The 16,319-nt window shown below is 38.8% G+C and overlaps 1 protein-coding gene across 2 annotated transcripts in view; it reads left to right on the top strand.

Moving 5' to 3' along the window:
- The window catches only part of LOC133009152 (voltage-dependent calcium channel subunit alpha-2/delta-4-like), a 62,543-nt gene extending 46,444 nt beyond the window's left edge, over positions 1 to 16,099 (top strand). For both annotated transcript variants that reach the window (XM_061076560.1, XM_061076561.1), the window contains 12 exons: positions 1,841 to 1,855; positions 2,247 to 2,291; positions 2,393 to 2,455; positions 9,496 to 9,566; positions 10,127 to 10,202; positions 10,380 to 10,432; positions 11,044 to 11,099; positions 11,411 to 11,431; positions 11,997 to 12,114; positions 13,129 to 13,247; positions 13,577 to 13,656; positions 14,813 to 16,099. In XM_061076560.1, coding sequence (XP_060932543.1) covers positions 1,841 to 1,855; positions 2,247 to 2,291; positions 2,393 to 2,455; positions 9,496 to 9,566; positions 10,127 to 10,202; positions 10,380 to 10,432; positions 11,044 to 11,099; positions 11,411 to 11,431; positions 11,997 to 12,114; positions 13,129 to 13,247; positions 13,577 to 13,656; positions 14,813 to 14,914 — 819 coding nt within the window. In that variant the 3' untranslated portion in view covers positions 14,915 to 16,099. The remainder of the gene's footprint in view (positions 1 to 1,840; positions 1,856 to 2,246; positions 2,292 to 2,392; positions 2,456 to 9,495; positions 9,567 to 10,126; positions 10,203 to 10,379; positions 10,433 to 11,043; positions 11,100 to 11,410; positions 11,432 to 11,996; positions 12,115 to 13,128; positions 13,248 to 13,576; positions 13,657 to 14,812) is intronic.
- Positions 16,100 to 16,319: the final 220 nt, after the last annotated feature.

Here is a 16,319-nt window from a genome sequence, read left to right as displayed (position 1 = left end):
CTGAGTCACACAGTTAAGAATAAATCTCACATTTGTGTGTTATATGCTAAACTTTATTGTGCAACATGTCCTTCGCCTCATTGCATTGCGCACAACTGAAGTTGACCCACTGAGGCTGAAGGACTGACATCACCCATATGTACCACGGTCTATGATATGTACTGGACGGTTAGTGGGGAAGGTTAGCAGTGAAAAGATTTGCCATTATTCAAGAGGGAAAATTTGCAGGTCAGATTTACTGCACATGGCAAACCGACTGCCATTTGCAGTAATTCTACAGAAGTTATGGAAAGCTGGTGTGAGGAATTTGATGCAAGTCAGACATGTCTTAAATCTGCCACCCTACATAAACCTTTTTCATCTAGTGAACATGACCTTTCCTCTGGCACCACCCTCAGGACAAATGTATTGTAATTTAAATTTAAATGTTTGCCTCACTAGTGGTTAGATCCTACTTAAAGAAATCCCCCAGACAGTTAGTTTCCAGGTGTAATGAGCATTACAGCCCTGGGGACCCTCGATTGTCCACAGACACTTGTGTCAGTATTTGCCCACAAATATGACATCAACCACACACTCTCACTTTCTCACAAAACACCGCAGGTGTTCGACCTTGTGGACATCTCCTGCAGTTCAGTGAAGCAGACGCAGAGCTGCAGCTAAATGTGTGCAGATGTCCTGTGGAGGTTGATGGTGTAGATAATGTTATTAATGAGAGCAGACAGCTGTGACAGGCTGGATTAATGTATTCACTGCCGACATTAACTCATAAGAGTCAAAGTCATTGAACACACATTTACATCCTGTCACCACTGATTTACATGTTCTGAGGTGAGGTTTATTCAAGGTTTCTTCTGTTCATTAAGAAAGCAAAAGTCAATTTGAAACAAGGCTCAGCCTGACATCCACTTCAGAGTCAATATTTTGGATTAACAAGGTTTTTAGCTTGATTTGAAAAGTCTAATTTAGTCTCTGGGCCTTTGTCATGAAACAATACCTACATATATTCCTATTCTCCATCTGTGTCCTGTTGCTCTGAAGCTGTCAGTATGCAGGACACACTGACAGGTATGCGTTAATGCTTTGGGCGTACCTGACACTTGGAAATTTCATGCTAATGTACCTTGGTACCTGGTTAATGCAACATTGGACACAGGAAATAAAATCCTAACACCAGGTTCACCAGCTGCCTCTCTCTCCTTTTTCACGTTTAAAACTACAATGCAAAGTAAAGGCCATTTAATACAGATCCAAACATTGTGAAAAAGCTGATGACCTCTGTGAGCTTTCAAACCAAAGGAATCCCTGCTTTCACTGTGTGTATACATTTTCTATTCAGAACTAGGACCTAATACGGTATTGTGTGGTTCCCCAAAAGAGATGGGTGCAGTGTTTGTGAAACTGAACTAAACTGCATCATCAGGCCTGTGTGGATTTCTTTGACAGTGAATTGTTAGTACTGTCATCATAAGTTTCCTTCACATGTAGCATGATGTAAACATCAAGGTGATCATGAAGCAGAAGGTAAACATGAAGTAATATATCACTAATCTTTGCTGAACATTCTAAAGACCAACTGATATTCAACAATGTATATGCAAAGATAGTATTAGCCTGAGTTGAACTGTTGAATCTCAACTAAGACCCTGTTGAAATGTTACGCACTGTGTGGATTCTTTGTCCGTGGAATGTCCTAATTAAATGTTACTGACCCCTAAGAGTACAAAATGTTATTTAGTTTATACTTAATATTAATATAATTCATATGATGATAGCAATAATGATATTCATGTGATTTTCTGTTGTTTTTTTCCTTGACCCTTCACATTGTTGTCTCCAGCCCAGCGACACAGACGTAAGTGATTATTGATTACTAAAATCTATTATACTCGTATCTAGCTCTAGATTTTTATTGTATGACCGCACCAGAGCAGCCTTGTATGATTCATAGGTCAAAAAAGTCCTTTTCTATTTCAAACTTGCAAGCCACGTTTTGAATTTGTGAGCATTATTCAAAAAACGGATTGAGCTCATTGCTCCATTAACCTCAGTGACACACATCCTTTGTTTCTCTAAGATGTGGTTTGCTCTTCAACTGTAAAACATATTTATTTTGACCATGAAATATGTATTTAGTGAGCTAGTAGTTAGTTGAGTTGTATCAGCTTCTGCAGCTTTGATCAGTGATTCAGCTTGTTTGTGAGAATGTGATGCTTCCTCCTCTCCTTCTGTCTCCTTTGTCTCAGTGTACAAACATTGAAGGCGTGTGTCCACTCAGCTGTGAGAGTGCTGTAAGTACCAACTGTACCCTGACCGACGATTTCCACCAAATATTAGTGCTTATATATCTAGCAATGTAAACACACGCTGCTTTCTGTCACTTCCCGTCCAGGACCTGAACTGTTTCCTGGTCGACAATAACGGTTTCATCATGCTTTCCAAAGAGAGGAATGAGGTGAGATCCAGAATCTGATCAGGAGAAAATAAAACTCACAGTGTAAAGGATGCTGGGAAATGACCTGGGCTCTCTGTGCGGTTCTGACTTTATAATGTTATTGGCCAACGCATCACCTTGCTGGCTGATGTTGCATCGATAGGCCACACCCTGTGATGCCCTCAGATAACCCTGCACTATCAGCAGCGCAGGCAGACGGGATCGGTTCAAAAGAATGAGACCTGACCGACATGAGTAAACTGGTTTGATGTGGGTTTTCGCGGCTAACTGAAATGAACTGAAAACACACCTAAATAACAGCTGATGATTAAATGTGAACACTCTCCTTTAATCCACTCAGAGTCGGTAGATTAGTAATAGATTTTTTTTTTGATCATGAAGTTCAGGGTCCATAAGGTCAGTGTCAGGATGTGATTTCCCTGCGGCACAGCGGCTCTTTGGATCATTTCACGCGTTCATAAACAACATCTGGATGGCTCACAGGATTTGAGGACATTTACCGCTTTAATCTCTCTGTGTGGAGCGTTAGCAGCGAAATATAGCAGCAGATGCACCTGCCAACCTTATCTGACCGTGGAGCTGAGCCGGCACTGAGTGTGCCGCCAGACCCAGGGCAGATGAGATCTGTCCAGGCGGAGGTCACACTGGTCTGAAGCTAATTAAAGTCCTAAACTGTTGGATTAAAAACCCAATGAAACAGAACACCATTTGAATTAGCATAATTTGTCTGTTAAAATTAAGCTGTGAGTGAAGGATGAGTCATCAAACAGTTCAAAACTGTTTTAGAGGAAGAGAAAAGACAGAGATTTAGATCTAAAAGTTACAATAAGAGCTCTCGGACACTATCAAGAGATAAATGAGCAATTAAAATAGAGACCCAGAATTAAAACATTTATTTTTAATTGCAGCCTTTAAAGTGTTAGTTTGAGTTACAGATGTGACTGTTTGTTTTGACTGTGTTCTGATGTATCATGAGACACTGAGCTCTTTGTCACAGACAAGAAAAAGATCCCAAATGTTTAGATTTCTTGAGTTCTAAGGAGGAGTCATATCCAGGTTTACTTGCCAGGAGTCTTCTACATCAGTGCTTTATCAACTTTATCTGACATTGAAAAATGAAAATGTTGTTGTAGCAAACGGAATTATTTAAAAACAAAATTATAATATAATTTAATGTTGTTGAACAATTTATCCATTCATATGGTTTCCTTATCTCACAATTATGTGTATTGCACGATTTTAATTTATTTTCCATCAATTTTCTGTCCTTGGCTAAAACAGTAACAGAAGGAAAGTTGAGTGAGTGTAGAGACGTGCAGAGCCTCCCCGTGCTGTCCATCTGACAGCTGCTTGTTAGCTCCGGATTAACTTAGCCTGTTAGGAGCCATATTACTGAGGATTAATCCTGAGCCCACCAGGCTTCGATAAATACACACACACATACGCACACACTCTCAGCTGTGCAGCCGCAACCACTTCATGCCCCACACCTCCTCTTCAGCTCCAACACATTACTTCTATTTCACTTATTTCATCTCTCTCCAGAGCTCCAGCGTGTTGTTTGGTTCGTTACCAAGAGTGGAACCTGTGATATGTGTGTGACAGTGCAGCCTCGGTGTCACAGCCAGATGTGCAGCAGCAACTGGATCTGCTGAGGCCAGATGAGGCTTAGTTATCTGTAGGGCTGTCAGGGGTCAAATGGAGCTCCAGCTGCAGGGTTACTATAATAACTGAAGGTTATGTGTACTTTACGTTCTCTTAATGAAACACTGTGGAAAACTGAATCTCTTATGTAATATTGTGCGAATGTGAGTGGGCTGTAAACAGATAGCTCAAACGCTTTGTTGTGGCTGTAGATCCATTCAGTCAAAACAAAGTGAACCGTCTGATCATGGACTTTAGTTTCTAACCGGAAGTTAAAGAGACACAGTGACGTGACGTTTCCTTTGGTCTCTTCTCTTAAATAGGAAAGACTCGTTTAAATGAACTGTCATCTTTGCAACTCACTAACTCACAAACAAAACTGCAGTGGGGTCATCATGTTGCTCCGTGTCTGCTGGATGTCAAACTAGACAACTTGCTTGATTCTGCCCCCCAACCCCACCCCATCCCCAAGTGGCCCAAAAAAGGAAACTGGACTAATCTCTCTGTGAGGATCGACAGAAGGGGGTTGATAAAACTTCCAGCAGCCAACAAACAGATTCATCAACAGTCACACAACCTCCTTTGGCCTTTAAATGACAAGGTTGACTTTGAGTTAAGATGCTTGAGTGTTTGAGGTTAAACCTCCTACTGCCCTTCACAATAGACATGGAAGCTATTGTCAAAAGTGCCATTTTATATCATGTTGCCAATAAGATGTAAAAATAATAAGTGAGATGCTGAAACTGAGCAGCGAGGCATGCAGGCTGTTAACCTGCTAACATGGTAAATGCCCTGTATTTATGTTGTGAGTTTTTCAGACGGTACAATGGTCAGCTCACAGTCAGAAACATACACTGTTACAGACAGTCACACAATCCATACGGTCATTTATATACTATCGAAGTGAGCGGAGCACTCCATCACCTGAAAGTTTGTGTTTGCTTTTCTTTTCTTAGGGAATGATTCCAACTTCCAACGTGATATATGTCGCATAATCAAAATAAAAAGTATTGGTGTGACACTGGTGGAGAACAGAAAAAAAAGAATTCAACAAACAGCAGTAAAGTGTTGTGCTGTAGAGAAACCTTAAACCTCGAATTACTGAGCTCATTTTTTATTATTTGCATGTCTGTTGCATTCCCAATGGCCTTACTAGGCAGATATTATGATGAAGTGCTGCCTCCATATTTTGCTGAGCGCTGAACTTTTTACAGGAAGCTTGTGGAAACACCCAGCATCCTCCTCTGGAGGTGTGAAGGTGCCGCTCGCAGGTCGTTGCAGGGCACGGTAAATATTTAATCAGCAGAGAAATTAGGTCAGTGCTGACTTCGAGAAATACGTCGGAGGGAGGAAGTGGCGCGTGCAGGGTGACCAAGCAAAACACAGGGCTGGTTATTACTGGTGGTGTTGGGCTTTGTGCTGAGGAAAGGTCTGTGTGATCAATGGTCCCTGCCTGCGAAGCTCATCCTCAGGTCGGCCAACCGCTCAGATGGATGCACACGGTCTACAGTGGATATAATACTTCTGTTAAAATGTCAGGATTTTGTCATGTAAACAATTTTTACCAAGGTAAAACATGTTAGCCCTTTTCACACCTTTCTTGTGACCTGTGATCTCTGAAATCCAACAGGAAAATTAAAATAAATGCATACTACTGCGAAAGCTGTGGTCAGCAAAGAGCTTCCAGAGCATGGACAGCATCCTATTGTACAAGGCTATCAATCAGAAGAGGAGTACAAAAGATTTTTCCAAGGCTTTATATTTATTATGGAACCCAGTGAGGACATTATGCTACAGTAGTCACATTATCACGAACAGGACCAAACTGGATGAAGGAGTTTCTGGCCAGTGATGGTTGCTCCATTCATGTGACAACAATTTCCATTTGTTCTTCATATGTGGGCCGATGTGGCGCAGGAAGTAGAGAGAGTCATCCACCAATCAGAGGGTCAGCATGATTCATGCAGTGAGTATGAATGGTGTGTGATAGACAAAGCACCTCAAGTGAGTGATAAGACTGGAAGGTGCTTTATGAATAGAGAAACATTTACCATTAATGTGTGTGCTCTATGGGGAAGGGTGGAAAGACGGAGGAATGTTTCGTGATGAAAAGAAAACCTTTGTGTTGTCCCTCAGAACCCTGTTTCTGATGAGACGTAATCAGAAACAATATGTTTGGTGCTAAAACCATGCTGCACTGAAAGAATTATGAATATCTCCTAAATGTGGAGGGATGCACTCGGAAAATCCAAATCATCTCCTTTCCTAACCACTATTCCTTAAACCAGATGGGTGTGAACAACACAAGGTCAAGGAAAGATGTGAAGGAGAAGCCGTTGGGAGTTAGGTAAGGAGAAACATGGGGCGGAGAAAATCCATTTACACCCGGTGTTGTTGTTTTTTTAACAACTTTATTTATAACAGAAGATATGCACAAAATGAACAGTACTGTAGTCTATGCGTTGAAAGTTGTAATCAAATTTCCAGTGAGACACAGAATGGCTCTTCCTGAAAAGAGATAGTTTCAGTTTATACAGAGGAAACATTTAAACTAATTTACTCACAGGAAATAAATAAACAGGACTGAAATGTTGAAATAACATAATATTGTGAGGGAAGAACGTAAAAACAAACCTTATGTAAGAGGAGAAAATTCTTTATTGTGTACATTCCACAGTCGGGGGACTAAAAGTGTTTGTTGTTTATTGTGACTCTTCACTGGACAGATGTGACAGAAAAAATCAGTGGCTAAGACACCATGTGAGGATTCACTTTAATTTGGATGGTGTCAGGAGATTTATATTTACATGGGTGTGTTCAGGTGCAACTAACTAACTGCATCGCAGCTGCAAAGAATTGTGGGGCGGCATTTACTCCTTTCCTTTTTTATAAAGGATGGTCTGATGTTTCCTATGCTATAAGAGAAAAGTTAGGAATCACTGAAGCTCCGTCCCTTATCCTTCAGAGAATTTGAACAGCTCTCATTATGGCGGCCGCTGAAATACTTCTATTGGAACACAGCCAAGGATTTGCATAATTCAATTCACTTCAATTTTATTTGCAAGGCACCAAATCACACCGCACACTGTAAAGTACATAGTGAGGTCGAGACCGTACAAAATAATAGAGAAACCCAACAGTTCACCAGCCAGCATGACAATGACCCAGAGCATACAGCTTGTCCAAATCAATCAAACAAAGATGTTCACATCAAAAGGTAAATTTAAGGTTTGTATCCATTTATTTTCTTAAATGATTAGTTTTATACTTAAATTGTAAGGTTTTATGTATAAGGTAAAATCGAAGATGTCCAAGTTCTAAAATGATTTATCTTAGTTTAACTTTTTGAACAGGGGTGTGGACTTTTCATATCCACTATAGTCAGTTTTGAAATTAAGAATTGACAGTGTGTGCTCCATGGGACTGTAATGTGCACCACTGGACAGAAACCTAAGAGAAGAACCTTTTGTTAGATTACTAGGCATTTTTAGCAATTAAGTTTATAGTGGCCATTTAGGGTGTGTTGACTCAGCTTTTACTCAAAATACTCAAATGCAGACTTCATTATGAGTACAAAGAAATGTTGTAAAGCTCAGTGATCAAATATTGATTTGTTTGTGGACACCATATCAACATCCAAATCGCTGAGCTGTCCACTTCTCTCAGAATGAATATTGGAACAGTTTTTTTATGTAATGATTTGATGTTGTCCTGCAAGCTGTATGTTCAGGCTGTTGGTTTAGTCAGTAAACCAGTTCTGAAGACAGTCCCATACGGACTCCTCATAATTGAGCCTGCTCCTGTGCCATATTTCTGCGTAGCTCCTGACAGGAGTTTGACAAGAGGGTGAAGTATCAGCATAAGCAGCATCTGACTGCTAACACTCAGCAACCTGTGAGTCCTCTGAGGCTGCTGGGGAAATCCAGTCCAGACAGAGATAGAGTGTGGGCAGAGAGCAGCTTGCAAACATGAACAAAGCTGCTAAGGCAAAACACTCAGGGAGGGACACACACTCACATACCCACACACACACACACACACACACACACACACGCACACACACACACGCACACACACACACACACACACACACACACACACACACACACACACACACACACACACAAAGCATGAGAGAGAGAAAGAAAGTGTGAACATTTTTGTTTTAGTACTTTATTCCTGCTGCTACCTCACCAAATCAGACTTTTTCTTTGTTTCCCTTACAACAAAATTGTAATCTTTAAAACTCCTACATCCTGTCTTTTGTCTAAGCAGTAGACTGGAGGAGGCTTTCAGGGACAAATGTCCTAACTAAATGTAATGAAGTGCAGTGAGGATAATTTTATTTAGGGTTTAAGATGGCACTCTTTAATGATTTTAATGTTTGTTGGCAGTACTTTAATATTTGTAAGAGCTACTTATAATATGAAATTTAATTTATTTGCTTTGATTTGAGAATCTAAGATAATTGCTGGTGAATGAATTGAAGCTGAAGTGCAGCGCAACTAGGGAAGCACAGCCAAAATATTATTGATCAGAAAAATATACAATATATAAAATATTCAGTAAGATGTACGTAATCAAGCAGAAAGGAAGAATATGTCTTTTTTTGATCTGTGACCAAACAGAAAAATATAATAGGGCCTAGAATGACACTGTGTGTTACTCCACAGGAAATTGGTGCAGTATTTATGAAACTCAACTAATCAACATCATTGGAACTGTGTGGCAGTGTTTGATCAGATTTGACTGACAGTGACTGAACAGTCTGACCACAGACCACAATCATCAGATCCTGATTCAGATGTCGTTAAATCTTTGTACATGACACCACCATTTTCTATCAGTGAGAAGCTCAATGCAAAATTGGGAAACAAGTTCAGTTGTTGTAATATTTGTGTAATAATCAAAACTGGACATAGAGGCTTAATTTAAGATCCTTTTGCCCTGATTCATAAACTAATTCAAACTTAGTATAGACTTCAAGGCCTTTAATTCCACAGCTCCTGTGTTGAATGGAAATTAATAAATAAAATAAATACAAAAACAAACAAAAAAGATACATCATTCATCGCTGCTTGGTTTGAGCAAAATAATCCAGAAAAATTAATTTTGAACTAATGTTGAACGCAACAGACGGGAAATGAAATGGCATTATCAATCAACCATTTCCTGATGGGTTTTGAAATAGAAGTCATAACACTCTCTTTAGTTGTCCAGACATAAAATGTCCCAACTAATGTCATAACACACTGGTTTAACACATTAAACACATTATTCAATTAGTAGCGTTGATTGTAATATCAACTGATGCACAAATAACTGTGTCTTTGTGGATGAATGATGATTGAACTGGAAGAACAAATCTCAACTGTACCTCCTTGTATCGTTTCCAGGTCGGTCGCTTCTTTGGCGAGGTGGACGGCTCTGTCATGGCGTCACTCATCAAGATGGGCATGTTTCAAAAGTACGACTGATTGCTGCTTTGCTCTCTTATCAGTTCAACATGCTGTTTTCTTCAGAAATACAGCTGACAAATACATTCAAGCAATGCATGTATGTGCAGCACTTTTGTTATCATACATCACTATCACATGTTCTGCACAGCCATCTAAATACCTTTTAAAATAACAAGGAGAGGGATCCCTCACATGTGACACTTTCTGAGGTTTCATTTATTTTCCCCTGTTAATAAGATCATTTTTTGTAGTTTTTCCTTACACTTGTTGAGGGTTAGGAACGGAGGATGTCGCACCTTGTTAAGCCCTAATAGAAACAGCCTTAAAAGTGATTTGTAAACATGGGCTATACAAAAGAAATCTGATTGATTGATTGATATTACACACAGACAACTACACAAATATAAATGTCATCTACACTCACTGTTCAGTAATGATGTGTAACCTGCAAACATATGTACGTCTGATTTTGTTTGTTTTTGTCTTGAGAGTGATGAATGACTGTGTGTGAACTCCTGAGCTGTTCTCTGCTCACATGTTACTGAGTTGAATGTTTGCATGTTTGCAGAGTGTCATTGTTTGACTACCAGGCGATGTGTAGAAACACTCACCATCACGCCAGCAGCGCCCGACCTCTGCTCAGCGTGAGTCGCACCACTGCACTAAAATATACTATCAGTCAACTAAATGTTCAGTTGTGTCCATTACATAAGCAACAAGTGTCATGACAGAAATATGCAGTAAGAGTGTGTTGATTTTCTATTAATTAAAAAAATCAACTCAGTTCTTTAATTCCCTTCTTGTTTCTCTTCATCTTTCAGCCATTTTACTGCATTGCTGCGTTGATAAAGTGGCTCTTCTCCAACACACTGATGTAAGTGATGAGGATTTTTTACTTCTATCTGTGAAATTGACAGGAACTGTGGTAAAGAGGCTGATGTTGATCCAGGATGTTACAGGGACGTGAGCCCCTCCTGCAACTGTGAATTCAGATATTAATGCATACACAACTTAGACTTCATTTCACAATCATGGCTATATCAAATCATCACAGCAAGTGAAGATGAAAATCAATCATTCTCTCAAGGTTATAAAGGGAATAAATAAAAGTTTAAACGATTACTCTTCCCTGCTCTGGAAGCCATTTGTCCGTTTGAAATAATCTCCCAAAGTTCCCAAATATATTAAATCTATTAAAATTGCATACATGAAGACAGAGCTGCAGGTAATTTATCAGCATCAGCAGGATGTGAAATTAGTCCGGTGGGTTTATTTTATATTTATGAGCACTCAGTGTGCAGAATTTAACTTTTCCTTTTTTGAAAATATGTTAATATCTCTACAATACCACCTGTATTAAAATTTGTATTAAATAAGGTGAAAGAAAAGAGCGTCTGCTTATCCTATGAGAAAATAGACATGTTTTGTATGTTGCATATAATTTTTCAAAATGATCTGTAATGAGGTGTTTGTGTCTCCTGCCAGGTTTCTGCTGGACTTTAACCTCTGTGGTCTCTGGCACTCTGATTACCTTGTGGACGGTAAGATGCTCTGATGATCAAATCAAGTAAAACGTCTCGTTCATCAATGCTCGGCTGCTTGTTGACGAGAACTGATAAGTTAAAAGAAGTTAAGATATTAAATAAAATACATGTGAAACTGAAAAGTGCCAGAGCAGCTGATGGTGTGTTTTTCCACAATTTATATCTCATTTACAAACATCTGTCTCCAATACGGCGGTGTCATCTTCATCATCACCATCTTCATCCTCATGATCTTCATCATCATGATCTTCATCACCGACTCGGTGTGTTCCCTGTGTCTCCTCTGTGATCCATCTTCATCCTCTCAGCCAAGGCTGGTTATCACACAAGTAAGTTCATCATGTCTGTATGTGTGTATGTGTCTGTCAGGTTTAGCTTCTTATCGTGAGGTGAGATTAGATTTGGACTCAGGATATCCTGCACCATGAAGCTGGTTCACTGTTAACCTAGGTAAATCACCATGGTAACAGATGCTGCGGGGGCTGAGAGGATCAGATTACAAATATCCTGTTAACAGGTTGACTGAGTCGTCATTCCTACAGGATCCTGACATGGAAAAGAAAGTTTACAATAAAGTGTTTTCAAACAGCAGAAAAAGAGAGTGAGTTTACCTTTTGTGAGCTAGTTCAGGCAACTAGCTCGAATCATGTGATATGTTTAATTCTCCACAATCCTCTACATTACACACCCTCCCATTTTTGCGGTTTGTTTAAGCTTCAAAATGTCCCATCACTCCCTTTGCTTGCCCCCCCGCTGCTGCTGTAAAACACAAACTAAAAGCTTCACACACAAAAGATCGGAAGTTTTTTTAAATTCGCCCTTTCCCCAGTAATATAGGTCTTTGCTTTTGATGTTATATAATATTATTAAAATTTGTGTGTGTGTTTGTTTCAGCTCACAAGCAGAGGAAGGTGGAGGCGCAGCAGCCCTGTGACACTGAGTATCCTGGCTTCATGTACGACTCATCTATCAGAGAAGCTAACAGCCTCATCAAGTGTGGACGCTGCCAGAAGTACGAAACACACACACACAAACAAACACAAACACACACACACACACACACACACACACACACACACACAGACACACACACAAACACCCACACACACACACACACAAACACACACACACACTGACCTTAACTAAACAAATGAAATCCTCTTCCTCTATTTACTAAAAGCAATATCATCCGTCAGTTTATTTCCTATAATTGCCAAACATTACTGTCATTGTGACTGATTATCTTTTAAAGGTCTGTTGTTATTTCTCTAGAATTGTCAAGGTCTCGACCTTAATATGTTGGGATTTGATGCTTAAAATTGAATTCAATTGAATTAAATATGTCCCTAATATCATTTTTTTTGTTGCCATGCACTTTGTGCAGCACTTTGTAACCTTGTTTAGATAAGTGCTATACATAAAAAGATATTATTATTATATATTTTATTATGTAACCTATATATTACTGTTACAGTGAAGTTAACGTACTTGTTAATTGGACTGATGAAGAACAAATTAAATTTTCACTTCAATTTTATTTGTAAAGCTCCAAATCACAACATATATTATCTCAAGGCACTTTTCAAGGTGGAGTAAATATTAAATCAACCGTTCTGTGTCTGTGTCATTAACTGGCTGTTAATGGCTAAGCAGTGACAGTTATATGTTGTTGAATGAGTGAGTATGATCTGTGATTGTTTATTAAAGGTTCAGTGTGTATAATCTAGTGACATCTAGTGGTGAAGTTGCTTGTTGCAACTGAATACCCCTCACCCCATCCTCCCCTTCTCCACATGAGAGAGAACCTGTGGCAACCTTCACTTGTCATAAAAACTCATGGTTTTAAGTTTTTAAGTAAAAAAACATGGCGGCCTCCATAGAGAGGACCCAATATGTTTTAGATGAAACACTTTAGTAAAAACATCACACAGATTATTTTATATACAATTTCTAATAGTTCCCTTTCACCTACATTTTACACACGTGTGATGATTGACTGAGGAGCTGTAACCTGTTTGTGTTTCAGGATGTTCGTGGTGCAGCAGATTCCTGACAGTAATCTGGTTCTGGTTGTGACTCAGGCCGACTGTGACTGTTCCCGTCAGTATGGAGCGATCCTGCTGGAACCCAAAGAGATCAAATATATCCTTCATTCACTGACAAACCGCAACAACACCGCCCCCTGCTGGAGACGCTCTAGGGAGGACACGGCTGTGACCTGGTTAATTGGACAGTGTGTTGCTGATGGTGTTGGTTCAATAGAAACTCATGTAAAGAGCGAATGATGCATTTAAATACCCCTCGTGCAGCCCAGAGGGATACGTGTCCATATTTCCACTAGTCAGGTCCATCCGTTAAGAGCCAGTCTAAATATTAATTTGTTTCTTCTCATTCGTGCCGGTTATCTTTGGTCTTGGTTTATTTTCTTTGAATTCCACCTTCTTGAACAGTTTTCCTTAACTCCTGTGAACATAATGCCACAGTGAAATGCAACAGGATGAAATCCCAGAAGGTCCGACGGCGTCCAGAGTCGTGCCACTCCTACCACCCGAAGGTGAGTGCTGCTGACGCTGTGGTGAACACATGGACGATTTAAAACACAACCTCTGTAGCAGAGAACGTTTACTGATGCTGACCAAGCTGACTTGTGTATGACTTTTAAGATTCATGACTATAAAAATATTTAATTAATACAACAATACTATCAACAAACAAATACAAAAAACATAACACTTACCTTTAATTAGATTAGATTAGATTCAACTTTATTGTCATTGCACAGTACAAGTACTAAAACAACGAAATGCAGTTTAGCATCTAACCAGAAGTGCAAAAAAAGCTGTAAAAGTGCAGAGTATTATGCATATTAAAGTGAAAATGTAAATAAATAAGATCTGTACAGTAAGAAATATATATGGAATATTACAGTATTAACAGGAATTGTAAGATATAAGAACGATGAATACACTATGAGCAGGATAAAAATATAAATATATATAAGTATGAATACACAGGCGGGATATACAGTAGTAAAAAAAGTAACAGTCAGTGCAAATGTACAAATGTTCAAATGTCACTCAAAAGTCACTGTTAGTATTTAAAATTGATGACGATAGTTTATCTGTTAACGTTTTTGTTAATAACTTGAACTCTTCCAGTGTTTCATACACAGATGATGAATAACAGTGTACTGAAGCTAAACACAGATGAAATGAGAAATTATAAATCTTTACAAATAAATGATCTAAACAATTAGAAATACCATCACTGCTGCTTAAAGCAACATTATAGTGTGTTATTAATATGTGTTCAATTAAATGATCCTTTAATGTTACAATGAACCTTATCATAAGGTGAATATTTAACATTTAACATTTAAAGATCAGTTTACCTCTCACTTGTCTACTCTTAGTCATTTTAATAGACAATATATACTAAGCTGTTGATGTGGCTTATGAAAATGAACATTCCTCTAATATTCCTGTTGCTCTCAGCTGTGTGTACTGTGTTTAGCGTGAAACTGGTTGGTTTATGTACAATGTACAGAGCTCACTTTAAACAGGCAAAGGAAAATCAATAATATATTAAGTCATCAATTCATTCCATTAATCATATACAGATAATACTTGAACTAATACAAGTTAATGCAGTTGATAAAATGCTGATATGTAGTACGTTAATAAAAAACTTATAATCTGTAACTTCAACAGGAGAATGCTAAGGAATGTGGCGGAGCGTCGGCCATCTCCCTGTCCTCTTCTCTTCTCTCTGCCTCTGCGCTCGTCTCATTGGTCCTCCACCACTGGACGTAAACCAGGACTAACCCACCAATCAGGATGCTCACAGGGGAGCCAGGATGCACCATAACAAAACACTGACCAAATAGCCTAAGGAGGTTTTTCTAAATACTTGCCACAAGAGACAATGGAATATCACAGATGTCCCCCCCACCCACTGCTCAGACATGCTGCAGTTCAATCTGCAGTGGAGATAACGGGCTTTGAGATTATGCTTTTTTTGAATGGACTCATTTGTCAGTTTGGAGTAAGTCAAACCGAAGAAGGAGCTAAGCTGCGAGGCAGCTCTGAGCTGCGTGAGAATCAGGAGTCATCACTCTGCAGACGTTCTGAACAGACTCCTGAAGGAAACTGGAGTTTAAACAGTGCAGCTTGTGGTTGGAGAAGTGTTGCCATGACTCACAACAAGAATGTAGCTTTTTTGATGCAGAAATATTGTGTAAAAGTAGAGTTGAAATTATTTACAGAAAAAAACTGTTAAAAGACAAAGAATCCGATGGTGATGACATCAATGTACTGTGGTGTGTAAGTCAATGTGAGTGGCAGAAAGGTGGTTTCTACAATATATAGTAGCTGGTTTTTAGACTGGTTTCCCCAAAGAGGAACAGAGAGCTTAAAATATCATACAGCTTTTGTAAAATTTCCACCAACACTTCTTTTATGTGTCTCATACTTTACATATGATGGGACACAAGATATGGTATAGATATAGTTATTTCATAAAGTAATTCCCAGGAATCTCTGATCTGGTGATTTTCAGTTGAAAGATTAAATAATATATTGTTTGGTTTAAAAGAAAGGCCCATTTGGTCTAGGTTTGATATTATTGGATGTTTTTTGTATATGTCAGAGGTTTTTACAAAAAATGCAGCTAAAGCAAGAACTTTGTATGTGTGTCAACATTTAAATAAACTTCAGTGGGATGCAACTAATTCCTGTGTAAACAGCACTTATATGTCACCTAGATGTATTAAACATGTTTTCACGGCATTCAACTAGAGAAGTCAGTTGACCAGTTATTTAAAACAGATCCATTGTAGTTGAACTACCTGGCACATTAAACATGACTCAGGTATGAGAGAAAATACTGTATCTGCAGCACCTGGAGCCTTTAAGTGAAACCATCAGATATTAGATGCATGTCCTCTATAAGTCTAATGGCTTTTAATTTCCTAATAAATTCTTTAATTTTTGCTTCTACCTGTTGATATGTTTGTTTTTCTTTAACTTTACTTTCCAGCACCAAGTGGATGAAAATGTCACAACATTTGTTGAAATCCAATCATTCAAGATCTATAAAATATGTTCACAGTTGTTTTGTCACAGTGAAGATGACCAGCAACCTTTTGGAGATTAAATCATTTTACCCTTTTAGACATTTTCAAAAATTTTTTTCCCTATTCTGCAAAGTAATGCTCTT

This window comes from Limanda limanda, chromosome 8 (genome assembly GCF_963576545.1).
Source record: "Limanda limanda chromosome 8, fLimLim1.1, whole genome shotgun sequence".
Taxonomy (NCBI): Eukaryota; Metazoa; Chordata; class Actinopteri; order Pleuronectiformes; family Pleuronectidae; genus Limanda; species Limanda limanda.
The sequence above is the reverse complement of the archived record's forward strand: the minus strand, read 5'-3'. Positions and strand labels throughout refer to the sequence as shown.